The sequence below is a fragment of the Rattus norvegicus genome, chromosome 18 (genome assembly GCF_021556685.1).
Source record: "Rattus norvegicus strain SHRSP/BbbUtx chromosome 18, alternate assembly SHRSP_T2T, whole genome shotgun sequence".
Taxonomy (NCBI): domain Eukaryota; kingdom Metazoa; phylum Chordata; class Mammalia; order Rodentia; family Muridae; genus Rattus; species Rattus norvegicus.
This window is the reverse complement of record NC_141551.1, coordinates 40,223,611-40,246,717: the sequence shown is the minus strand read 5'-3', so window position 1 is coordinate 40,246,717 and position 23,107 is coordinate 40,223,611. Positions and strand designations below refer to the sequence as shown.

The window sequence follows — 23,107 nt, the reverse complement described above, 5'->3', positions numbered from 1 at the left end:
CTCTCTGAAACAAGAGAAGCAATGTATTATTTTTGCTACTCTCTTCAATTGCCAACTGATCAGTAGAGTGATAATTAAGCTTAATTATGTCGACTCTGATTTTAGTCACCACAGAGGTAGAAAACACAAGAATTAGCTACATCAATTACAAGAACATAGCATCTTTTCAAAAATGTTCTCCTTTTTTTTCAGTGTTTGTATCAAATATTTGCTATATTCTTGTATGCAATCCAAAATATATAACAAGACAGTTTAAATCCATCTACAAATGAGAGATCTTGATGAGGTAGGATGTTGATATTTGTTTAACTCCACGGCTTGTATCCATAAGTAGTATTATCATGCCTTTAGAATGAAAAGACTTTCCAGGCCTTGTCTTCATCCAGCATAGATATAAGTATATAAAGAGGAAAGGGCTGGTTTTAGTAACTCCAGACAGTTAGGAGATAAGTAGGTCTCCTGATGTATCAGGTCTGTACCTGGTCTTACATGATGGCTGATTTTTTTTGAAATTATAGAGATTAGAATGGTAAGTTTTACCTAAAGAAATGTTCAACATCTTTAGTCATAAGGGAAATGCAAATCAAAACAACCCTGAGATTTCACCTCACACCAGTGAGAATGGCTAAGATCAAAAACTCAGGTGACAGCAGATGCTGGCGAGGATGTGGAGAAAGAGGAACACTCCTCCATTGTTGGTGGGATTGCAGACTGGTACAACCATTCTGGAAATCAGTCTGGAGGTTCCTCAGAAAATTGGACATTGAACTGCCTGAGGATCCAGCTATACCTCTCTTGGGCATATACCCAAAAGATGCCCCAACATATAAAAAAGACACGTGCTCCACTATGTTCATCGCAGCCTTATTTATAATAGCCAGAAGCTGGAAAGAACCCAAATGCCCTTCAACAGAGGAATGGATACAGAAAATGTGGTACATCTACACAATGGAATATTACTCAGCTATCAAAAACAATGAGTTTATGAAATTCGTAGGCAAATTGTTGGAACTGGAAAATATCATCCTGAGTGAGCTAACCCAATCACAGAAAGACATACATGGTATGCACTCATTGAAAGTGGCTATTAGCCCAAATGCTTGAATTACCCTAGATGCCTAGAACAAATGAAACTCAAGACGGATGATCAAAATGGGAATGCTTCACTCCTTCTTTAAAAGGGGAACAAGAATACCCTTGGCAGGGAAGAGAGAGGCAAAGATTAAAACAGAGACTGAAGGAACACCCATTCAGAGCCTGCCCCACATGTGGCCCATACATATACAGCCACCCAATTAGACAAGATGGATGAAGCAAAGAAGTGCAGACCGACAGGAGCCGGATGTAGATCGCTCCTGAGAGACACAGCCAGAATACAGCAAATACAGAGGCGAATGCCAACAGCAAACCACTGAACTGAGAATAGAACCCCCGTTGAAGGAATCAGAGAAAGAACTGGAAGAGCTTGAAGGGGCTCGAGACCCCATATATACAACAATGCCAAGCAACCAGAGCTTCCAGGGACTAAGCCACTACCTAAAGACTATACATGGACTGACCCTGGACTCTGACCTCATAGGTAGCAATGAATATCCTAGTAAGAGCACCAGTGGAAGGGGAAGCCCTGGGTCCTGCTAAGACTGAACCCCCAGTGAACTAGACTGTTGGGGGGAGGGTGGCAATGGGGGGAGGGTTGGGAGGGGAACACCCATAAGGAAGGGGAGGGGGGAGGGGGATGTTTGCCTGGAAACCGGGAAAGGGAATAACACTAGAAATGTATATAAGAAATACTCAAGTTAATAAAAAAAAAAGAATGGTAAGTTTTGTTTCTTTTAACTACGTAAAGCAAATCAAATATATCACTGCAGCTTTTGTTAAAGAAGAAAACAATAATGCGTGAATTTCCAACATTGCCAGTCTGACCACAGAAGATAGGGCGTACAATTAGAAGGAGAGTTCAAGGCTTCTGAACAGACTTTTCTGAACTGAATACTTTTCAGGCACTGATCAGTGTAAGCAAGTTGTCTTTAGAGTGTGTAACAGAGGCTGTGATTTGTCACGAGGCATTGCCCTGTCACTTCATCTCAGTTCTTCCTGCAGGGTCTGGGAAACAACTCTATGTGAAGGAATTCCATGTGGTTCCCCCACCCCACTCTTTTCAAACTTAGTTCCTTCTTATGGTGACTTTGCACTACACTTGCAGCCTTAACTATTTAGCTCCCTTTCCCATACCACACTTGTTATAAATATGGACCATTTGTGAAATTTACCATATGTCATTAATAGAGTCCAAGAAAGGACCACATGTTTGAAAGGGTTGGATTTTGCTCATGTATATTTATTATTTTGATGGCAATGTATATACTGATACATAGATAGGTGGATAGATGTGTCTATGGTAAATGCTGAGGAGTATAGATTGGGGCTCTCATGGTAAATGAGCTAGGAAATTGGAACCCACTAGGCTAGACCTGAAATTATGCAACATGAGTTCACAGAGAGTGATGGCCTTTGATGGTTCCTTCCCGTATATTTGCTTGTAAAATAGGAACGATCATCCAAAGCATCTCTTCCCCTTATTTGCAAATGTCCTGATAAAACTGTCCAAGTTTCCACATCATTTGAAAGCAAGGTATACTAAAATATACTGTGAACTGAAAACAGGTTGGGTTCAAAGGACATGCTATTAATATCTCAGGAAGGAAAATTTTCACAAATCAGTTGTAGAACAGTTTAGTCTTTTTCATACCAGGAGAAATTTGGGAAATCAAAGTTATCAACATGGATCAGATAATAGCCAGTCATGGTACCCTGAAAACAGTGTGAGAGGTGAAGTTATAGAGACAGGAAGAGACCAAACAAATATGTGCAGAAATTAACTTTTTTATTATATATCATATAATGTAGTAGTAAAGTTTGTTTGAAGTGCATGAATAAAAAGTTAGTGAAATTACAGGAGGAACAATCTATATAGCAATAATTGGTGCATTCCCTGTGCATCTGAAAGAAAAAAAAAGAGTTTTCACTCATATTTTGGCCTAAAACTTAGTGTTCAGGTTCCCATGATTCTGACATCAGAACCCGGATAACGCTGATTAGAACCATAGGGGCTTTACAATAAAAGCTAAAATATTGACCATATGATGGCAAAAAGTCTTATTTTGTGGTTAACTTATTCTCTTCTAGCTACTCTCAGATGAAGTTGGTGGCGCTGTGGAGGAGGACCGCCGCCTCCTGGACGAGGACCGGGAACGCTCAGCATTGTAGGTGACATGCTTGTCATAGTTCTCCATCTGTGTCTCTATGAAGTCCCTTTGCTGCTGTCTGATGGTCTGGCTGATAAGCCCAGGGAGGGCATGAATGCTACCAATCAAAGTTTCTAATTTTGTTTCCAGGGTGACGATCCTTTTCTCAAAGTCTTCACTCCTTTCATTTAAGTCGGAAATCATATCATACATGATATTCTGGGTCTGGAAAACAAGAATGAGAAGACAGAAACAGAAGTAAGAAGCAAACTGTCAACTCTTCAAGTTCCAGCACTGGCCTCTTGCCTGTGACAGGTATGTCAGCTAACAGAAGAGTTTTGGTCCCTTCCCCCCTTTTTAAAAAATTCCATGTATTCTTAATGCTGAAATTAAAATGAATGATGACAGACTGGTTATGATTTAGAAAGCATGGTGTAGTGAAATGCCTGATGATTTGAGGTGGCATAAAGATAGATGGAAATGTTTCAATTTAATATTTATGTGTGTTGATGACTCTTATACAACTTAGCACTTCAAAGTAATTTTTCAACATGTGATATTACAACATGGCCAATTTTTATAATAACAGTAAAATTTAAGGAAGGGAAAAACAACAATCAGATGACAACAAGGTGTAAAAACATAACGGAAGAGTAGGGATAAAGTGTAGGATCAATTGATTTGATCAGCTAACAGAAATTTAAAGCAATCAATACATATTTTCTCTTGTCTTATGTTTCAAATCTCAGACCTCTTTTTATTGAATCCAATACAAAATGTAACAGATAAGATGTAAAGTAAGACAAACTCTTAATAAGATCAATAGTGGTGGAGGACTCTAAGTTACTAGTCTAGGGCTGGGGGTGAAACTTATTGGTTATGCTTTTGCCTATCGGGCACAAAACCCTGATGTGTACTCTCTGCACCATGCAAGCAAAAATTTATAGGCCACATGGTCTGAAGGACCAATGTGAAATGTTGTCTTTGGACAGAAAACTGAAGTTGTCTTGATCAGAGGCAGTTCTGAGTCTTGGTTACAGTTCTTGTAACTTGGAAAGAGCAAGAAATGGAAAGGCGTAGCTGAGAGGAAGCGAGAGATGCTACACCCATACTACACCCAGCCTAGTGCCACCTTTCCCAAATCCAAGACTCCTAGGGTCTTTCTCCTCCTACTTTACTTTGTTTGCATTGCACTTCATTTCTTTCTTGTATCTTCCAGCTTCTCAGCTGCTTAAATATAATGAAGGAACTGACTGAAGGAGCTATTCAGAACACAGGCATTTTGTTTCGGTTGAGCCATAGACACAGGGAGCTCTAATTTCAGATTTACTACATTCTTGGGAAAATTGAACAATATCTGTTCATTAGAAAGATACTGAACTCTTATGGTGTATATCCTCTTGTGGTCAGAGTAAACATGGCACTACATAAATAGCTTAAATATATTTTACCTTGTATATATCTTTTATGTATATGAGTAGTATTGGGGATGCAAAATTTCTAACTTTTACAGATTATACTTGAAGATTTGACAACAAGAGAACATGATTTATTAAATATAAAACAGGATGCATATGACTTAGTGTTGACTCTGCCAAAGCAATTGTGTTACAAGGCAGAACACATACATCCTTCTATTCTAGAATCTCCATTAGAACTAGCTGAACAGGATGTAATGTTTACACAGTTGATAAATATTCATATTTTCAGAGTGGCTGTTACCTACAGAGGGACAATAAAAAAGAAGATAAATCTTGTAAATGTGACAAAGAACTAGAAAACTATTAATGTACTTGTTAAAAAGACGTATGATTATTAAATAATGGAGAATGTTAGAAAAACTGAGTATGTGTGTGTAAGCACAGAATTTAGTTTAGAATATACTTTCTGGGATTTAAAAACATTTCATTTATATAGGTTTGGGGCTTGCTCAAAAAATGTAAAATAGAATAGGAACGATGAGTTCTATTTATCTCAGAACCTCACAGTCGCGTTCAAGATATAGTTCTGTCCTCTTGAGAGAGAAATTTCATTTCATATTCTAGTAAGGTATTCTATGGTATTTCCAGCTCACTCCCCTATGGGAGCTTTTAGCACTAGGGTTGTATAATGTACATAGGAAATAAGAATATGAACTCAGCACATTATTTTAGAAAAGATGTTACTAAGTTGGGTCATTCTTTTGGGGTAGTTTGATAGATTTGTTTTTTAAATGTGTGGAGGCTTTAGAAATCCTGCCCATCACTCTGCAGTGGTTGTCAATTTCAAAGGCTACAACCACAAGGGCTGAGCCCATCACGGTTACCTTTGCCAGATCCACTAGAGTATTCGCTTGGTCATTCAGTTTCCTCTGTTCCATCTTCACACTTCTTAATCTAAAAGACAGAATCTGAAGTTAGAAAGGTCCTTCAGGTTTCCTGGGCTATGTTACTGCTTTCAAAGGGCATGCACAAAATCCACAAGAGCAAGTAACTGCATGGATAATGCCTTGAATATTTGGGGGTAAAGTCCACACTGGTTATGTATCTGGTACAATGAGAAGCATGCTTCCCCAACACCGCAAAAAGAAAGGAGAGCAAGAAATGACATGTCCTCAGGACAACTATGTACCAGGTAAATTGAATTCAGGAAGACTCATAAGGATTTAACCATATGAGAGAAAGCCAAAACATTCCTTAAAGCCCCCAGTATTGTGACAGATAGACATAGGAAGAAATATGCAAAGCAACTAGGATTTCATCATGTTGAGCAATGGACACCTTCCTATGCCTACGTGACTAGATACAGGTATTAACCCTGTTTAGTCTGAAATGAATTGGGTTAGGCATTTGAACCTGATGAGAACACAGTGATAAGTGAGATTCTTGTTAACAAAAACCACTTTTATTCAACCAGCAGCAAGATGACTCAAAACATACAATTTTCTGACTCCATTTCCCTTGGCTTTACCTTAAACTGACATTGAATTTGAACAGAGGCCAGACCGTTTCTTTGGGAGAATTTCTTTTAGCTTCCATGTTAGACTCTTTTGTTGTTGTTCTTGTTTGTTTTGTTTTGCTTTGTTTTATTTTTAATGGCTACATATCTGGTGGGTAGAATTTCTATTTTTAAGGTTATTTTTAGTTATTTTAATAGGTCATTGCATGTATTTGATTGATGGTCACATGGCCACTCTTTTAAAAAGCCATTCTTTCAATTATTTACTGTAGTACCACAATAAATATTTATTATATAATTCTTATATTCAATAAATTAAGAGTTTACAAAACAATGGTGGGTTACTGTTCCATTTGCCAGCTATCCAAAGTCCATCTCCAAAAACATAAATCAGTGGGTTTATTTGTCACAAAGGAAAAAGAAGGTCCATCTTAACCTCACTTTGGTTCTGATAATCATTTACTAAGTATGGTTTCAATGAATGAAAAGAATATTTTATACTATTTAATTTAAATAGGATATAACTGTATAGGTGAAATAAAAACTTACAGGGCAAGATTTTACTGCCAGAGAGATTTTCCTAATGTGTTTACAGAACTTAGTGATTTCATCTTGTACCCAGAACAGCCAGTATATGGTTGAATCTGCTCCACAGAGAAAATGCAGCTCCTGCCAGCTCAGAGTCTAAATGCTGATCACCTATAATATATATAGTCTTTAGCAAAATAAACTGGTTCAGATTCATCTATCCATTGCTGTTAGTTCATTTGAAACATAGAACCAAGTTAAGTGGCTCCTTCCTGTGTTATCATAGAGTAAGTTGTAGTCTGAAAGAAATCTGCAAACACATATTTAAATTCTAATATATTGTTGATACAGCATTCTCTAGGCATCAAGAAAGGTTATAACTCTTGAAGTCTATCTTTTATCAACCAGCAAAAATCAAGCCAATAACATCCTGACTTTCTGTGGGTCAGTAAGGAGAAGTGCAGTAGGAAAGCTTCAGTGTCAGCTGGGGTCTCCACTCTCACCAACCCCAATTTTACTTGGTTTCTTTGAGTATGGAATGTAGGGTTACACTAGGGCCATTGTTGGTGCTGGAGGTGTCATAAGTGACTTTCAGTGATATGCAAATGAGACCTTACCTCTAAGATATATGGAAAAAGAGCTTTTTGTTTTAACTATCAAGAATATCTGGATTATTCAAGAAAAAGTGTCAGGCAGGTAGGTCCTACCCTGACTTTAGTTCCTGACACCTGCTTAAATGTTCTTCGTAGGGGATAGGGAAAGTCTTGACTCAGAGTTTTCTAGTCTATGGCTAGAATTCAATATCCATTTTAAAAAATGCCAGTTGATGCCATTTTACTTGTTATTGTAAATGTTACCTTTTAGGGACTTGCATCGAGTTTTCTTTTAAAATTTAATAATGGCTAGAGTTTAGAGTTCTGGACCAGACACCTTCAGTAATCCATGAGTAAAGAGAGTCTTGATACTTTGTAAAATAGGAGGTAGAGAGTGGTGGTTGGTAAGGTAAAACCAAGAACTTTTCCAAAAAGCAGTGGAGCCCTGTGTCCTTCTGCTGGACTTCCAAACTATGTCTGACAGTAGAATCTTGCCCATGGTATTTATTACCAATCTACACAGCTGACATAATAACCCTGATTGGAACGCCATTAGCTCTTGGGACTTGTCATGTGGTTTGCCTATTGTATGGGACTGTCTTCCTAGACTCTCTGTGATATAGGAGGGCAGACAGAGAAGCGCCTGCTCGAGCTGCAGCTGCCAGAATAAAAGGTGACATGCACATGGATAGTACACTTTTTTTCCCACAAAAAGATTAAGAAACAGATGTTGATTTCTTCCTTGTGAACTTCACTTATCACAGGAAAATATCATGATTTTGGATCACATTTCCATAGCAGCAATCAAGACTACCAAAATTCACAAATAAAGGATCTGCTGGGTGCATGCAGCCAGTAGAAAAATCTGCAAAATGTTGAAAGGAACAGCTCACACAACTTACTTCCGAGCTCTATTTTCATTTTGTTGAAATAAAAAGACAAAACAAAAAGAAAAGAAACTGTAAAGTATTCTGGAACACAAGATAACATAAGGCAGTGTTCAGTTGTGCACTGGGGGCTCGATTCGTCAGCTGGAAGACCCTGTGGAATCTTGACATTGATTGGTACTATTCAGTCATTACCATCCTTGGTTGCCACTATACTCTGCCTACCTGAACGCACTTGGCTTCCTCTTAAACCAGAGTTCAGAAGGAAGAACGTGCGTAAAGTCATGCTGGCCTCTTCGTACTTGGTGTTCAAGGGAATAATAGGAAACAAAGGCTTAGAGTGATAGGTACAATGATTCCTTTGGAGAGGGAGCAAATCTTTTCCATGTCGGGGCTATTCGGAATCCCCTCTAATATAAATTATGCACATTAGCTTTTTGGATCTAGACAAATTCCTGTTGATTGATGAATCCGTGGTTGAGACAGAAGAATGAAAGAATTAAAGCTGCTATCAGAAAAAGGGTTGAGAGTTAGAGAGAGAAAACACTTCATAGCATTGAGTGACAATTCAAAAAGACAAACACATTACTGAAAAGAGGGCACTGGCCTAGAGAGTTTAGTATCATCAGAGGCTAGAGAGGTCGCATGTTGGGAAAGAGGCCATAAAATATGGAAAAGAGAAAGAGTTGAGCTGGAGACAGGCTGGCAGAAGAGGAGAGAGCTATGAAAATTGCTCTCAGGGAGAACCAGAGAGGAACATAAGCCAGACAAGCTCTAGCAAATGATTTGTGAGTTTTTGTCCAGCTAGGAAGTTCTGCTTCAGGCAGTGCTGGCAGATGATGGTAAGATATCCCTGAATCTAAACAGTGGGCAGGGAAGGCCTGGCCCTGAGGAATCGAGCCCTGCATGCTGTCTTTCATGACGTTACTCTACATCTTCCAAAATGAAGTTAACATGGAACATGATTAGGCACCAGCTGGATTGTCCAGTCAAACCCAGCCCTCATAAATGAACTTACTCTGCTGCAGTTGTTACCTCAAGTATCCTCCGCCCCCACAGCAAAGGAAACCCAGTAATGCCCAAACTCTTATAAAACATTTCTGAACGTAATTGAATTGCATCAAATTCATCTGCTTTGGATGTATGCATTGCATAGTTTTAAATGGCAAGAAAAGGATGAGAATGGGAAACATGTGATGGAAGCAGAAGAGTAAGTAACAAGGGGTAGCTCTGTCACACTGTCCAGAGAAGCCAGCTGAACAACTCATATAAGCTACTCCCACATGCCCCACTAGTCAGGCTAAGTCCCATCAGACACACTTGCCACTCCTTCTGGGACATTTCATAAAATCATCTTGCTTCTATAGAGATTTTTTTCATAATGCTTTGTTTGAAGAAGAAACATAGCAAAGCTAAAAGATTTTGCAGCGAATAAACACCCACATTATCCCATATTAGTGTGGATGTACTTAGATAACTCGAAGCACATGACCAAGTAGATTAAATAGCCACCATATCTCCACGGTTCTAGGACTGCATTACAAACTCTGTTGGCACATGCTTTGGATTTATTTTTGTCATTTGAAAATGTATGAAAAAGGTAAATCAAATGTAGCTGTACTTTAGATATTTTTTCACCCACAGGCACACAAAATCCTGGAGTAAATAAGAAGCATGGTCAGGACACATGGACATACTTACTCCTCCTCCATCTTATACCCTTTATCTCTGCAGGTATCTTCTCATACCCGGAAACAGTTGTCTATCATACTCAACACTGACTACCATGATTTGCTATGTTTGCTTTAGTAATGTTGGCTTAGGGTGTTGAACGACTTTAGAGAGCACACTTTCTTTCCAACTGAGTCCTTTGGGAAAGTGGCTCTCTAGATGGGCCTTGGAAACACAGAGGAAGAACATGAGTCTCTCGTGGGGCCTCTCTTGTACAGGGAATGAAAGAAGTGCAACTGTCTGGCTGGAGCTCCTGGGTTGGCCCTAGGTCAGGGAAGCAAGGAGCAAGCTCAAAAGCTCCTGCTTTGTGAGCCAGTTCTAATATAATTCTCCCCTCTGTATTTCCCACTGACTTTACAAAGAATAGTTTTAAAATCCTAGTCTTATCCTTTCCTTACAAAGCGGGGAGAAAAAGAGTTGTGTGCCTAGTGAAGTCCCAGAGTTAGAAGAAAAACACCATCCCCTTCTTAGCAAAGTGCCTTGGTGACAAGAGGAGAGCACAAGTGTGTGTCTGCTGGCAGTGATGATAAACCATTCTACCATCCATGCAAGGCCTCTCTATTTTAATCCCGGAAATGCTTGGGTTTTATTTTGACTAATGGGGGTTTCAATTCCCACAGAAGTATGCACATGGACACAACTATAGGAATTCTATAAACTTCCCAGGATACCTTAATATTCTAATTAAGCAGGGCAGAGACTGGACCATTGAAAAGTTAGATGATAAAAGTCTATGTACTCCTCCCAGAAGGTTAGTGGTATCATGTTGCCTATGAGTTAACTAAATACATATAATCAAAAAACAGAAACAAAAACCCTAGACTCTCAGCTTTCTTGTCAGTTGTACTGGCCATGCCTGAGAAGGCCAATCTTGTGGCCCAGACAAAACCCTAATATTTACCCACCTTCCCATCATCACCATATTTCATAAGGAAAGCCATTTTACAAAGCCACAAAATGTGACTGTAGAGAAAGAACATTAAAAGCAGGTCTGTCTGGTGTTACAGTAGATACCCACATGCATAACACTTACATTGCAGATGATGTCAGCCTGCAGAGAAAGGTTTGTTTCCCAGAAATCATTGAGTCTTATGAGGTACAGACTGTTATCTTAATTATATAACAAAGACATGCAAGAAAGTAACTTAATAAGTAATTGAATAAAAGTAACTTAATAACGGAACACCAAACAACACCAATCAGCTTTATATCGAACATACAATATGTAGATAACTCCAACTTTCTAATTAAGAAGTTATTGAATATTGCAGAATTATGACAACTCAATATACCATGTCATATAAAGATGTTTGCCGGCATGCAAAAATCCAGATGGATGATATGATACCATCCTCCCACCCCCCCCCCAAGATTCGTCAGTAGATTCAAGCTGAACATTTCAGGGCAAATTATATAAATATACTAATTGAATACAATTATAACAGAAATTATGATCTTCAAAGAGAAAGATATTTTGATTAACAGAGATGAATTTCAGTCATAAAGGAAACTATACTTTTGTCTGGAGTCCAGTATTAGATTCTCAGATATCTCCTGAAAGCAAACATGACAATGCCTTTTCCTTTTTCTTCCCACAAAGGAAGGACCCGTAAACACAAGACTCAAAAGTCAAAGCTAAGGAGACAGAACAAGATGGAGATGGAAACAAGTACTTACTGATGAATAGCTTGTAAGAATTTCCGTTGATGCTTCCTTACTTTTGCATGGTCGATCTTTTTCACTAGCTTTGTGTTTTTGTAGATTAACCACGTTTCCCTGAGTACATTGGCGGCTGCGTTTTTTACCTGATTAGAAAACCACAAGAAAAGCAGTTGCTGTATCCTACGGCAGGTTCCAGGTACTTGTTCAAGGCTTTGCTTTTCATTCTGAGAATCACAGTGAACTGGAGCTTTGGAAACTGCTACTCAAAACACTATTGGCTTAGCTGCCTTCAAACAAGGATTTTATGTCTGTCTAGGAACACTTGCGTGAAATATTAGGGAGATATTACCGACTATTTCTGTGCTACATTCTACCTGATCAAATCGGAAATTCTTTTTTTATTCAACACCTTGTATGAACAGAACTCATAGATGCTCATTCTTCCCCTTTATACCGCAATGCTTCTCCATCTATCTTCCCAGAGAAGGGCAAAATGCCAACTGCCAAGGTCAGCCAAGGCATGGATCCATGGCTGAATGTGTATGCTCACCCCGTGTACCTTAGCTCCCAGAGCAGCAGTGGATTATTTGCTTGTAAGCACAATTTCTCTTACAGTTCACTCCAAACACGTGAAAAGATGCATTAGCTGCACCTTATAAAGCCTGGGCATCTGATTTCTTGATTAAAATCTCTAAAGGCCCAACTCCTCTGTCTTCCTCCATCAAAGGACCTGGGAAGGAGGAACCTCTCTAGCTAATTGGCTAGTTACTTAATCTAAGACATTTCCCCATTTTCATGCTCTTGAGTAAAGAAAGCTCCAGGAAGGTGGGGTGTGGAGTAGAGGAGGGCAACTCAGGGAGGCAGTGCTGGAGGGCAGGCAGTGCTGGAGGGAAGAGTAGAACAATGCAGACTAAGACTAAGCAATGTGTCTTGAGTCCTTGAGTTGACAATAGTCAAGTCAACTCCAGTGCCTGGTGAACCTGTTGGAAATGACTTTTCTCCACCATGAGAGTGACAGAGATGGCGATTACTAATGCCCTGTTATTCCTGAGGTTTACAGTAAGCAGCTGTCATAGAATTGCACTATAACTATGGTACCTTTCAACTCTAGCTTTCCACCTTTGCAAAGAAACATCACGATTCAGGATTAATGGCATGAAGCCCCCTTTTTTCCTGAGTGAAACTGTACTGCCCTAATACGTTTTAAGAAAATGTCTGGTTTCTTCCAGAAAGAGTGCACTTCCTTCGAATAGCTATCACACTTACATAGGCTGGTTCCTCAGACTAATTGAAAAACAGCAGGAAGAGATGTAGAATGTAGCAGTGAGTCAAGGCAACACCCCTCCCCGCCACAACCCCGTTCCAGGGAAGTTAAGACTAGAAGCTAGAGCTTCGCTCTTTTCAAAGGTAAAGAAATTGGTGCCCTGTGAGAGATGAGGGTTTGAACACAGAGCACAGTGTGAGAAGAGACTGGCCAGCAGTCCGCTAGCAGTGTCTGCTGGGGATGGTTCCTGTGAGACTAGGAGCTCCCAACTTGATCATGGCTGTGGAAACCTGGACAACTGATAAGCGGCCCTGGTGTATGTCCTCCCTGGCTTTACTTGTACAAGTAACAGTAGAGGGGCTGATGTCCAGACTGGGTATTAAGGTTTAATGCTGGGCCATGACCCCAACATTAAACATAGCAACTGATTTTGTGCACATACATTTCTGTCTACAAAGTGAAAACTCCGAATTACTTTAAAATTCTACAAACTTTTGAAGAGGGTGGCTTCCAGTTTCTTGGATGCATTTTAAATGATTATTTCCTGTTGAGATGGTAAGGGAGATGGGAATCTCAATTCAGGGTAGAGTGGGTGGGTGATGCCCTGAAAGCCGTATGCTCAGGAGCTGTGTTCCCTAAGCAGTCGTAGCTGACAGGCTTAAATGATAAGAAACCCAGACATTTCCTTTAAAAAAAACTTGAAGCATGTGAACTGATTTTAAAATACATTCTCTTATTCCCTAATGAAGTCTTTAAAATCCATTACTGCTTTAACTGTTACTTTTCAACGTGAAAGCTACAAAACAATATGTGCCAGAATTACACAACAAAAGCGAAATCCAAATCGTGCCTATAACTGAGATTTTTTTCATCTTTTTGTCCTTGTTAGGGCTGAAAGAAATGGGACAATAGACAGACTAGTTTGAAAGCACCTGGGAAAACTGGACGAAATTGATGCTCAAGTTTCCAAGGACCCAGAGCACAGCAAGTGTCCATATTCCCTGTCACACCAAGTGTTCCTATCATCTAGGTAAACAGGAAGCTGACTTGGAGGGATCTCTTGCCCAGGGAAGATCTGGGCTATACTGTCTAATTACATAGCCTTTGGCTCCCTGCCCTCTTCCCTGAATTTTTATAAAGCCTTAAGGACAGGCGTCAAAGGTCATGTCACTAATCACACTGCCCCTTTGTAGTTTGTCGCTGGTGTTCCATGTGTCCAGGGTGTTAAGTGGGTGTCACTGGATACATAATTTATAAACATTATATACCAGCCCCCCAAAGGATTCTTGTGATTAAAACGAGTATTGAAATCTACAAAACAACTCTAAACTGTATGCTGACAATTCAACTAACACACAGGACATCTGCCAGCTGGGATGCATGGTATCTGTGATGACAGGCATAAAGGATTCACAAGTACGTGTAAAACTCTCAGCGTAGTCGATGTGTTTTACTAAACGCTGTTTCCAAAGAGGAAGTCCTACAGTTCTAGAGTCAATTATGAGGTCTGGCGACATAGTTTGGTTGATGTCCGTTAACCTAGAATATAGCAGTCTTTATGCTAGATCCCCAGGACCAAAAAAAGTAGAAAATAACAAATTAAGGAGAGTGAGAAGGAAGACCTCCAGGGCAACTATTTCCTCCTTACTGATTGACCTACACCTCACCCCAACATATGCCAAACTAAAGGAAAGTAGAGACATTTTCTCTGTCTTCCTAATGCCCATGTTGAATTGAAGTCCTTCACTGGGAAAACAACTTGAAAGGCACACTAATAAACAGGTATTTGATATGCACAAACAGAAGCTGTACGAGAAGTGGAGGTGGTGGTAATAACTGTCCGGATACTTTCCTGTGACTCCCCAACATGTAAAGACTACCTACCCATTTTACATTGCTGTTTCATAGATAATTAGAAAAATAAACTATAAACAATACAATAAGATGTTAAGTGTGGCACACTGGGCATGAAAAACAGCTTATGACAGTGCTTTGAGAATCAGCAAAACACTCAGAACCGATGAATTGTCAAGTGAAACTTTGTATAAACCTATATAAGGAAGCCAGTCATTACTAACAATCTGTCATTACTTATATTTTTCCTTGATTTTTTTAACAACTTTGCATGGTTTCAATCTCGGTTTTTTTTTTTCTTCTTTCCTAGGAGGCCTTTGCAGATATGTATGTACATGGGACTGTGGAAGACGTATGTCAACATTAGGTGTCTTCCTCAATCCCTTATCCATCTTGTGCTTTGAGATAGGGTGTCTCACTGAAGCAGGACCTTGTTAATCAGGCTAGACTGGCAGACTGGGGTGATGAACCGGCAAGCTCCCCTGATCCTTCTACCTCTGCCTCCTCAGCTTTGAAATTACAGTGCACAATGCATGTCCAGATTTTTTGCAAAGGTCCTGGCGAATCAAACCCAGGTTTTTAAGCTTGCACAGTAATCACTTTAGTAACTGAGGGGTCTTCTTAGATGCTTTTTTAAAAAAGGTAATAAACAAAGTCACAGGTTTCTTTGTATCATCTTCACCCATACACTACTTCCACACTTTGCATTCATTCATTCCCCTCTTTAGGAAAACACATGTGAAATACAACCAGTGTATCTTCTACTGAGGTCAGTGGGGTTGCTTGGCCCCAGACCCTTTCCCAGTTTTCAGAGCAGGTATCTGAGTTGTAGGGAATGGTCCTTTCATGTTTTAATCCAATGAGATGGTAGCCAATGCATAAGCTGTGTGCAGTAAATCATCTGGCAACTTTGTTAACAGAGATACAGAAGACAAAAGGATGTGACTGTATGAATGTTCCATGATAGATCTTACTGATGTTTGGAAATACCATCAGTGTCTATTAGCGTGTATCGTCATTCTCCATAGTACATTTACATAGAAGTGTTAAGACTTAAAAAATTCCGTTGTTCTCTTAATTGTTTGTTTTACAAGTTTCTTTGCAACACTAAGGTATTATGAGGACTAAGCTCTTAAGATTTGCTCTGAATTAGTAGGAATGGTATTCTCAAAAGATGAATTGTGGCAAACAGTTTGACCCTGTAAGATGACAGACTGTCTTCTAAATAGCTGGACCTGTCTTTTATGTGCATACAATACATTCATGTTAGGATGCACATGTAGAGGCCAGAGCAGCACATCTGGTCTCACTCTGCAAATTTTTCACTGGAGACTCTATAAGAAACTCACATTTTTGGCTAATATGCCTGATTTACCGTGGTTGGTCTAGGGATCCTCCTGTAACTGCCACCAGTGCTGGGGTTTCAGGCACTCACTGTCCAAATTGGCCTTTTATTTGGTCATAAGGGATCCTAATCCAGGTCTACATGATTGCAGAGCAAAGGTTCTTAGTCACTGAGCCATTAAGCCAGTCTCTGATCCTATCTTTCTAAGCTAGGTAACATCTTTAATCTGGCACATGGATCTCTAGTCTAATTCTTAATTCTAAAGGATCATATCAATTTTCAGAGAATTAACTTTCTCAATACTGGTACACACAGTGAATAGTGTGTTTTCTTTGGTTAATGTTGTACAGAGCAATGCTTTTTGTATAGAACTATTGCCCTGAAACTTACACATGGTGAATATTTTTGAACCCTATTGTTTGCCTCAATCAGACACAGACTTGGAAACTTGAAAACCTGCATATATTCCTGGGATGATATTCTTTCAATACTTAAATTGCCTTATCTTTAGAGTCATCTTCAGATTTCAGAATATTTATGACCTGATCCTCTGCTAGCCACTGGGGAAAAAGTTCTCTCCTATGGAGTGTGTGAGAGAACACTTGTATTTCAACAATATGTAGTGGTCTTGAGTTTGTGCTTTAGTTTCTCATCTTAGTAATACACACACACACACACACACACACACACACACACACACACATATATAATATAGGACATATACATAGATATCCTTAGTTTTAATTTCCATCAGAAATCATTGAAGGTTTTAAAATTATTACTTTAAAAAGTTAAAATTTTATATAGATTCCACTTAGACATTCCATAAACAACCAACTGAAGCATGTTTCAAGTAAATGATAGCCATTAAGTTGATGACTTGCATAAAATTTTGACAGGATGAATATTAGAGGTTTATTTCACATACTGTGCCAAGTACCAGAATGAGGTAAGTCTCATAAACTATAGATTTATGTTTCATCCTACTACCATTTTAACATGTATACTTTTACCTAATATCATCCTGCTTATGAAAATTTAATTGGTCAGTAAGCTGGCTTGCTTAGAGACTTACAAAAATATTGCAAAGTAGTTCCACTCTAAAGTACTAGTAAGATAACATTATTAAAGTCAATGGGTATCTTGTTGAACGTGAGTTTTTAATTTGAAGAGCATTTTAATACAGAAGCATGTTGCAAGCCCTGTGGCTTCTGCTTCAACATCACCCCCTCTGTAGTGCTGACAAATCCTGAGAAAAGTATAATACTTAGGGTTATAAAAGACTTTATAGAAATCCTCCTTTGATACAGTAACACTTTTGACTCTTGACACCAGCTCTGCCAAGAGAGAACCTTATTGAAAAACCTCTGAGATGCACAGAGCATACAATGACCCTGGGATTGCATATGTTGTTAGTAAACAACAATACACAGAGATCACTTGTAGATCTCTGAAAAGAAGCTTACTCCCAGGCTTCCATCTAGCCCTTCCCTTCTGTCTTTTCCACAGTCATCACATTAGAAATGCTCCTGAGTTTTGAGGATAGAAATAGGAGTTGAAAAAAAATGGGAGGAAACTGGGGAGAAAGAAAGGGTGAGAGAGGTGGGGGATGGGTCAGGGGATAGAGGTGCTTGCTGGGTAAACCTTGCAAACTGAGTTCCAACTCAGCAGCCTATATAAAATTGCAAGAAGACTCCACAATATTGTTCTCTGACCTCTACAAACACATCACATCAAATGTAGTGTCCTTCATAATAATACATAAGACTTGTAATTAAAAAGATATTTGGAAGTGGCAAAGTCAGGTGAAAAATAATATGCAGTTGGGGGTGGGGAGTGTTGGATCCTCTACTAGACACTTGAAGTACTGTTAGCTGTAGGGTCTGAAGTATAAGCAAGGCTACTGAAATTCATGTTCCCCTTTCATAAATAAATAAATCTGTGTACATTTGAATTTTCAATAAACAAACCTCTGTATTGGAAATACATTTCAAGGTTGCCTATTATTTGTTTTTTAAAACAGGGTCCTAATGTGCTGGCCCTAACTGATCTTCTTTTCCTTTTGGGACACTATGGGACTGCAAGCATGCTTAGCTGAAAAGACCATTTTTGTACATGGAAGGAAACTACTGAAAATTGGAATTTTATCTGAAGATTCTGTTGATTTTTTTGTGGACAGAGTTACCAAGTGAAAATGTGTTTAATTAATGACAGCCTGATAGACTTCTACTTTGGGAAGCAGGGACTGCTTTGAGATGTTGGAAGATAATTTTGAGGTACTTTTAACTTTGGTATTTTGATGCCTCAAGTGACTGTCCAAAACACTAAAGGTATAGTCTAATAAAAATATTTTTCTTTTTTCCAGCTTGATGTCATGACTGTGGGCAGGCTGTCTAAGCTCTGTGTGTTCCGGTCTCCAAACTGTGTGGAACCACTATAACAAGGCTTCCCTCGTCTTCCTGAGGATGAAGCAAGTTCATACCTGGGCCATGCCTGGATGTAGTCAACGTGTGCATTCTGTCAACATTGGTTATTGCTACGTTTACTTCTAGTATATGGAGTTTGATCTTCCATCTGGATGCTATGGCATTTCTATCTCTAAAAACCTGTAAGCCATAGAAAGGAGATTTTATGCTTGTACCTCTGTTTAGAACACAGGCATGCTCACAGAAGCTCAGCACAAATTCTTTGACTTTCTTCACCATAAAATTCCTATTTTCCACAGACACTGTATTCTTTTCTACCCAATCTAATATTGATCACTTGCTGAAATGTTGAGTATACCTATTATCTTGGTTTATAGGATCTACTTTTATGTAAATACCAAGGTTATGCAATTATTCCTAATTGACCTGAAGTTAGGTAGTCCATTTGCAAAATGCAAGAGGTGGAGCCAATTCCAATACTGTCTCTGTCCTCAACCTATGGCATCTCTACTTTAGATATCTTAGTGAAAAAGCATATTTTCCAATATGGGAATGGCAGTGTACAATGACATCATCTGGAAAGATGTGAGGGGTCTACTTACTCTTTTGGTCAGCTGAGTATCCATCATGAAATTGTGCACATGCTTTTCTGCTTTGGTAAGTTCTAGCTTTCTTGCCACTACGGCTACCACCAAGGCTGTGCAACCTGCACCCTAAAAGCAAAGAAAAAGGAAACCCCTAAGAATTAATTACTAATTTTGATCCCAACTACCTTAGAAGTTGTTTTTTTTTTATCAAACATTCATTTTCTCAAGCAAAACAAAAATAATACCTTTCAGTGTCTTCTGTAAGAATCACAGAAAATTATGTGGTTAACAATGGTAAGCAATGTTCCTTTAAGGTATAAAAATCCGAGTTTACCTATTTTTAAAACTAAAGCATAATAATGAATAAAACAAGATTTCACCACAAGGAATAAATAGCTGAAAACCAACTTCCTGAATTTTCAGATATAAATTTTCTTTAAAAACAGGAAATCTGTTATACACCTATAATTACATAAGCATATTAAACAAATTAACATAAGTACATGGACTAGAAATGCAGATTTAAAAAAAATAGCATTTCAAAATCTTCTCTTGGGATGAGACCAGCAGGCTTTCAGGCAAGTGGGTGGCAACACAACAGGAAGGAGATCAATAGACTGTCCATGTATGCAAGCTATGGCCTGAGAGTGACAAGGACATGGAAGAATGTAGTGATGTGAACTTGGACACAAGAAAGCACAATATGCAGAAAGCCAGGAGATGCCTTCCTTTGGAGAAGCAATGATGCTGCCTTTCAAACACCATAGTCCATTTAGCTAATCTCAGACAAAGGTGTATGGGAAACACCGTGTGTTACCCCAAGGATTTTAGGCCTCACTTTTTATAACTAAGGTTCACTCAGCTTGAGCTGTGAAGAGTATAGGTGGCATCTCTGTGGAAACAGACCAGGACCACATGCAATGTTACATGCCATAGCCACTTCACTGGCCTGAGGCACAGAAATTCTATTGGTAGGGAAGGAATCATGGTAATGGCTGTGAAGGGAGGCTATAAATCCTAAGAGAATCTCAGTCTTACAATGCAACAGAGCCATAAAATGGGTAATCCAATCTCAATGGACAAGCAGCAGAAGAGAAAAGGGATGAGCATATTAAGGCATCCACGTAAATGTCGTATACACAGGAGGAGGATAGAATATTGGTGGATCTTAACATTCACTTGAATCTTAACCAGTTCAAACTCATTCAAAGGATGAGTGCACCTAACTGAATCTACTCTCAAATTTCCACAAGGTAATATGCTTTTCCCGATTACCAAATATCTAAAATATCTCATGTTAAAATGGCAAGTTGGTGTCTTCAAAATGTACTGGTCATTATCTTAAGTAATACTGAGGAATAATGGTTATGCTAACTGCCTTCCGATCTGTTTTCTACATTGCTTACTCTTGAAAGGTGTTGATCTAATGAACACACACACACACACACACACACACACACACACACACACACACACCCCTCTAGAGTTTTATGAAAGATTACAGTTTTATGTCAGACCTCATTCACAGATACATTCTTGGTCATGGAGAGCATGTGGGCCACAGGTCAGTTCAAATTTATTTGAAAAACATTTGAATACAATGTTTAAAAGGCAGGTTACATAATGATCCCATTTTTATTTGTAAATGGACCACATTGGGAAAGAAAAATTGTAATGAAGCCCATTTGTGAGAAGGATTAGACAGAGGATTTGGAGTTTTAATGCCTTGTTTCTTTCTGGATTGTTTCGAATCAACAGTTGGTACTGGATCCAACCTCATTACCCAGCTAGACCCCCAATTTCTTCTCCATGGACTAGCATGGATTGCCATATCTGCCAGCAAACACAGGTTCCATCTCTGCAGCATCCAAACTTTCCATCAAGTCAGACCTCCCACATGGTCCTCCAGCGTCTTGCCCTGTAAGTTCCTCTGACCCTTTTCATCCACACCTTTCCCCCAATCCACCATATTAAGCCAAAGTCTTACATCCAGTGCTAGTCTGGTCTCCCCTGCTTGACCAACAACATTCTCTAGTCTTCTACCAGGACACTTTCTACCTTTACCCCAACACATAGGCTGCTCCCATGCCACATCCAACCTTTCTACCCAGCCAGCTCCATCTCTATACCCATACTCCAGACTTGGATGAGGATGAACATCCTGTACACTAGCCCAGTCCCCTCTGTCTAGTCAAGCTGATTCAACACAAGGCATTTCCAACCTCTACATCAAACCCATCCACATATCCTCTCTTTAAACCCAGTAACATGTCCATATCAGCCTTAAAATTAAAAAGTAACTCCACATTGCCCAGATATCTTTGCAAGAATACAAACAATATGAAAGATCAACCAAGTCTCTCCTTTCCTAAACCTACCAGCCCTGTAGAAATATTTGCCATGAGAATTGCCTAGATAAACCACAGGACACAGAATTTTTTGAAAACAAAAAAGCATAAACTTCTTTACTAAAGAATCCAAGAAATTTAAGGAGGACACAATCAAATCAATAAAATTAAGAATGCCTAGATGGTGCCCAAGAAAACACAAACATATGGGTGATGAAAATGACAACAATAATCCAGAATTCAATAAGAATTCAGTAAGGAGATAGAAACACTGAAGAGGACTCAACATGCAATGAACATGGAAATGAAAACCCAATAATTCAACTAGAAAATTCAAAGAAAAGCCTTACGAGTGGATTGAACATAGCAGAAGATACCTTCAAGACTATCAGGACTTAAAGAGAAAGTGGAGAATGTAGATCAAAGAAGCAAGGAATACAAAAATCTTAATAAAGCACATGAAAGGAACATATAGGATATGTGAAATACCATGGAAAAAATTAGAAATTACAGGCATAGATGATAGAGAAGCACCTCAAGGAAATGACACAGACCAGATCTTCAACAAGATCTGTACTTCTCCAAACTAAGAAGAAGGATACCAATAGAGGTAGAAAAATCACACAGAACACAAAATAGACAAGACCAGAAAAGATAATCCCCATGGAATACCATAGTTAAAACACTAAGTATAAAGCACAGAGAATGTGTTGATAGTTGCAAGAGTAAACAAACACATAAGTCACTTAGAAGAAAACCCATCAGAATACCAGGTGATCTTTCAACTGATAATGAAGATGGTGAGATAATTCATTATAAGTCCAAAAATGCTAGAAGACGATGACAGCCACCCTAGACTAATGTACTCAGTATCTGCAATCACTGAAAGAGAAAAAAATACAAGAAATAGCATTTTGGGTTGAAGAGAGAATGATTATAATAGAGATACTGTGGTAGTAAATTTGATGCCATAATTATAAAAACACAAAGTCTCACTAAGAATACAAACAGTAATACCCCCCCCCAAAAAAACCTTCAACACAATGACCACAACTAGCAATCATTTAAATAATTTTTAATATAAATGGCCTCAACTTTCTAATCAAAAGATAAAAGCTGAATGGATGGATCAAGAAACAAAATCCATCTACATCTTTTGTCTATAAGAAACACATCTTGGTTTAAAGATGTGTTACAGTAAAGTATAGAGCAACAGTACTCCAAACAAATGGGACCAGGAAGCAGGCAGATGGACCTCTCCTAATATCTGAGAAAACAAACTTCAAATGAACACTAATCAGAAGAGATACAGAATAGTGCTTTATTCTAATTGGGGGGATAGTTAAAGATGAACATACTGTCCTAAATAAAGATGCACCAAACTCTGTTGAACATATTTCATTAAAAAGATATATCACTGGATTTAATTATACAGATTAACATTAACCCATCAACAGTAGTTTCTTTCAATACCTACGTTGTCCAATAGACAGGTCTTTTAGACAAAAAGAACAATGAACAGGGAACTCTCAGAACTAATTCACAGCATACATGAACTGGACTTAATCAACCAGGTGAAAAGGAAGTCCATAGAACGAACAGGAAACAATCTTTTCTAGATATACATGTCACAGAGGATTAACATTTGGAATCTATAAAGAATTTCAAAAGAAGAAGCTGATGATACCCATTCAAAAATG

General features: G+C 38.7%; 1 protein-coding gene across 6 annotated transcripts in view; it reads right to left on the bottom strand.

The window, feature by feature from the left end:
• Positions 1–2,865: 2,865 nt before the first annotated feature.
• The window catches only part of Kcnn2 (potassium calcium-activated channel subfamily N member 2), a 440,314-nt gene continuing 420,072 nt past the window's right edge, over positions 2,866–23,107 (bottom strand). For 5 of the 6 annotated variants that reach the window (XM_087593292.1, XM_087593294.1, XM_087593291.1 and 2 more), the window contains 4 exons: positions 19,075–19,185; positions 11,599–11,726; positions 5,551–5,620; positions 2,866–3,470 (listed from right to left, as the gene is read on the bottom strand). In XM_087593292.1, coding sequence (XP_087449418.1) covers positions 3,183–3,470; positions 5,551–5,620; positions 11,599–11,726; positions 19,075–19,185 — 597 coding nt within the window. In that variant the 3' untranslated portion in view covers positions 2,866–3,182. Of the gene's footprint in view, positions 3,471–5,550; positions 5,621–8,205; positions 8,215–11,598; positions 11,727–19,074; positions 19,186–23,107 lie in introns of all 6 variants that reach the window. The other variant, NM_001309404.1, reaches the window with a different exon arrangement.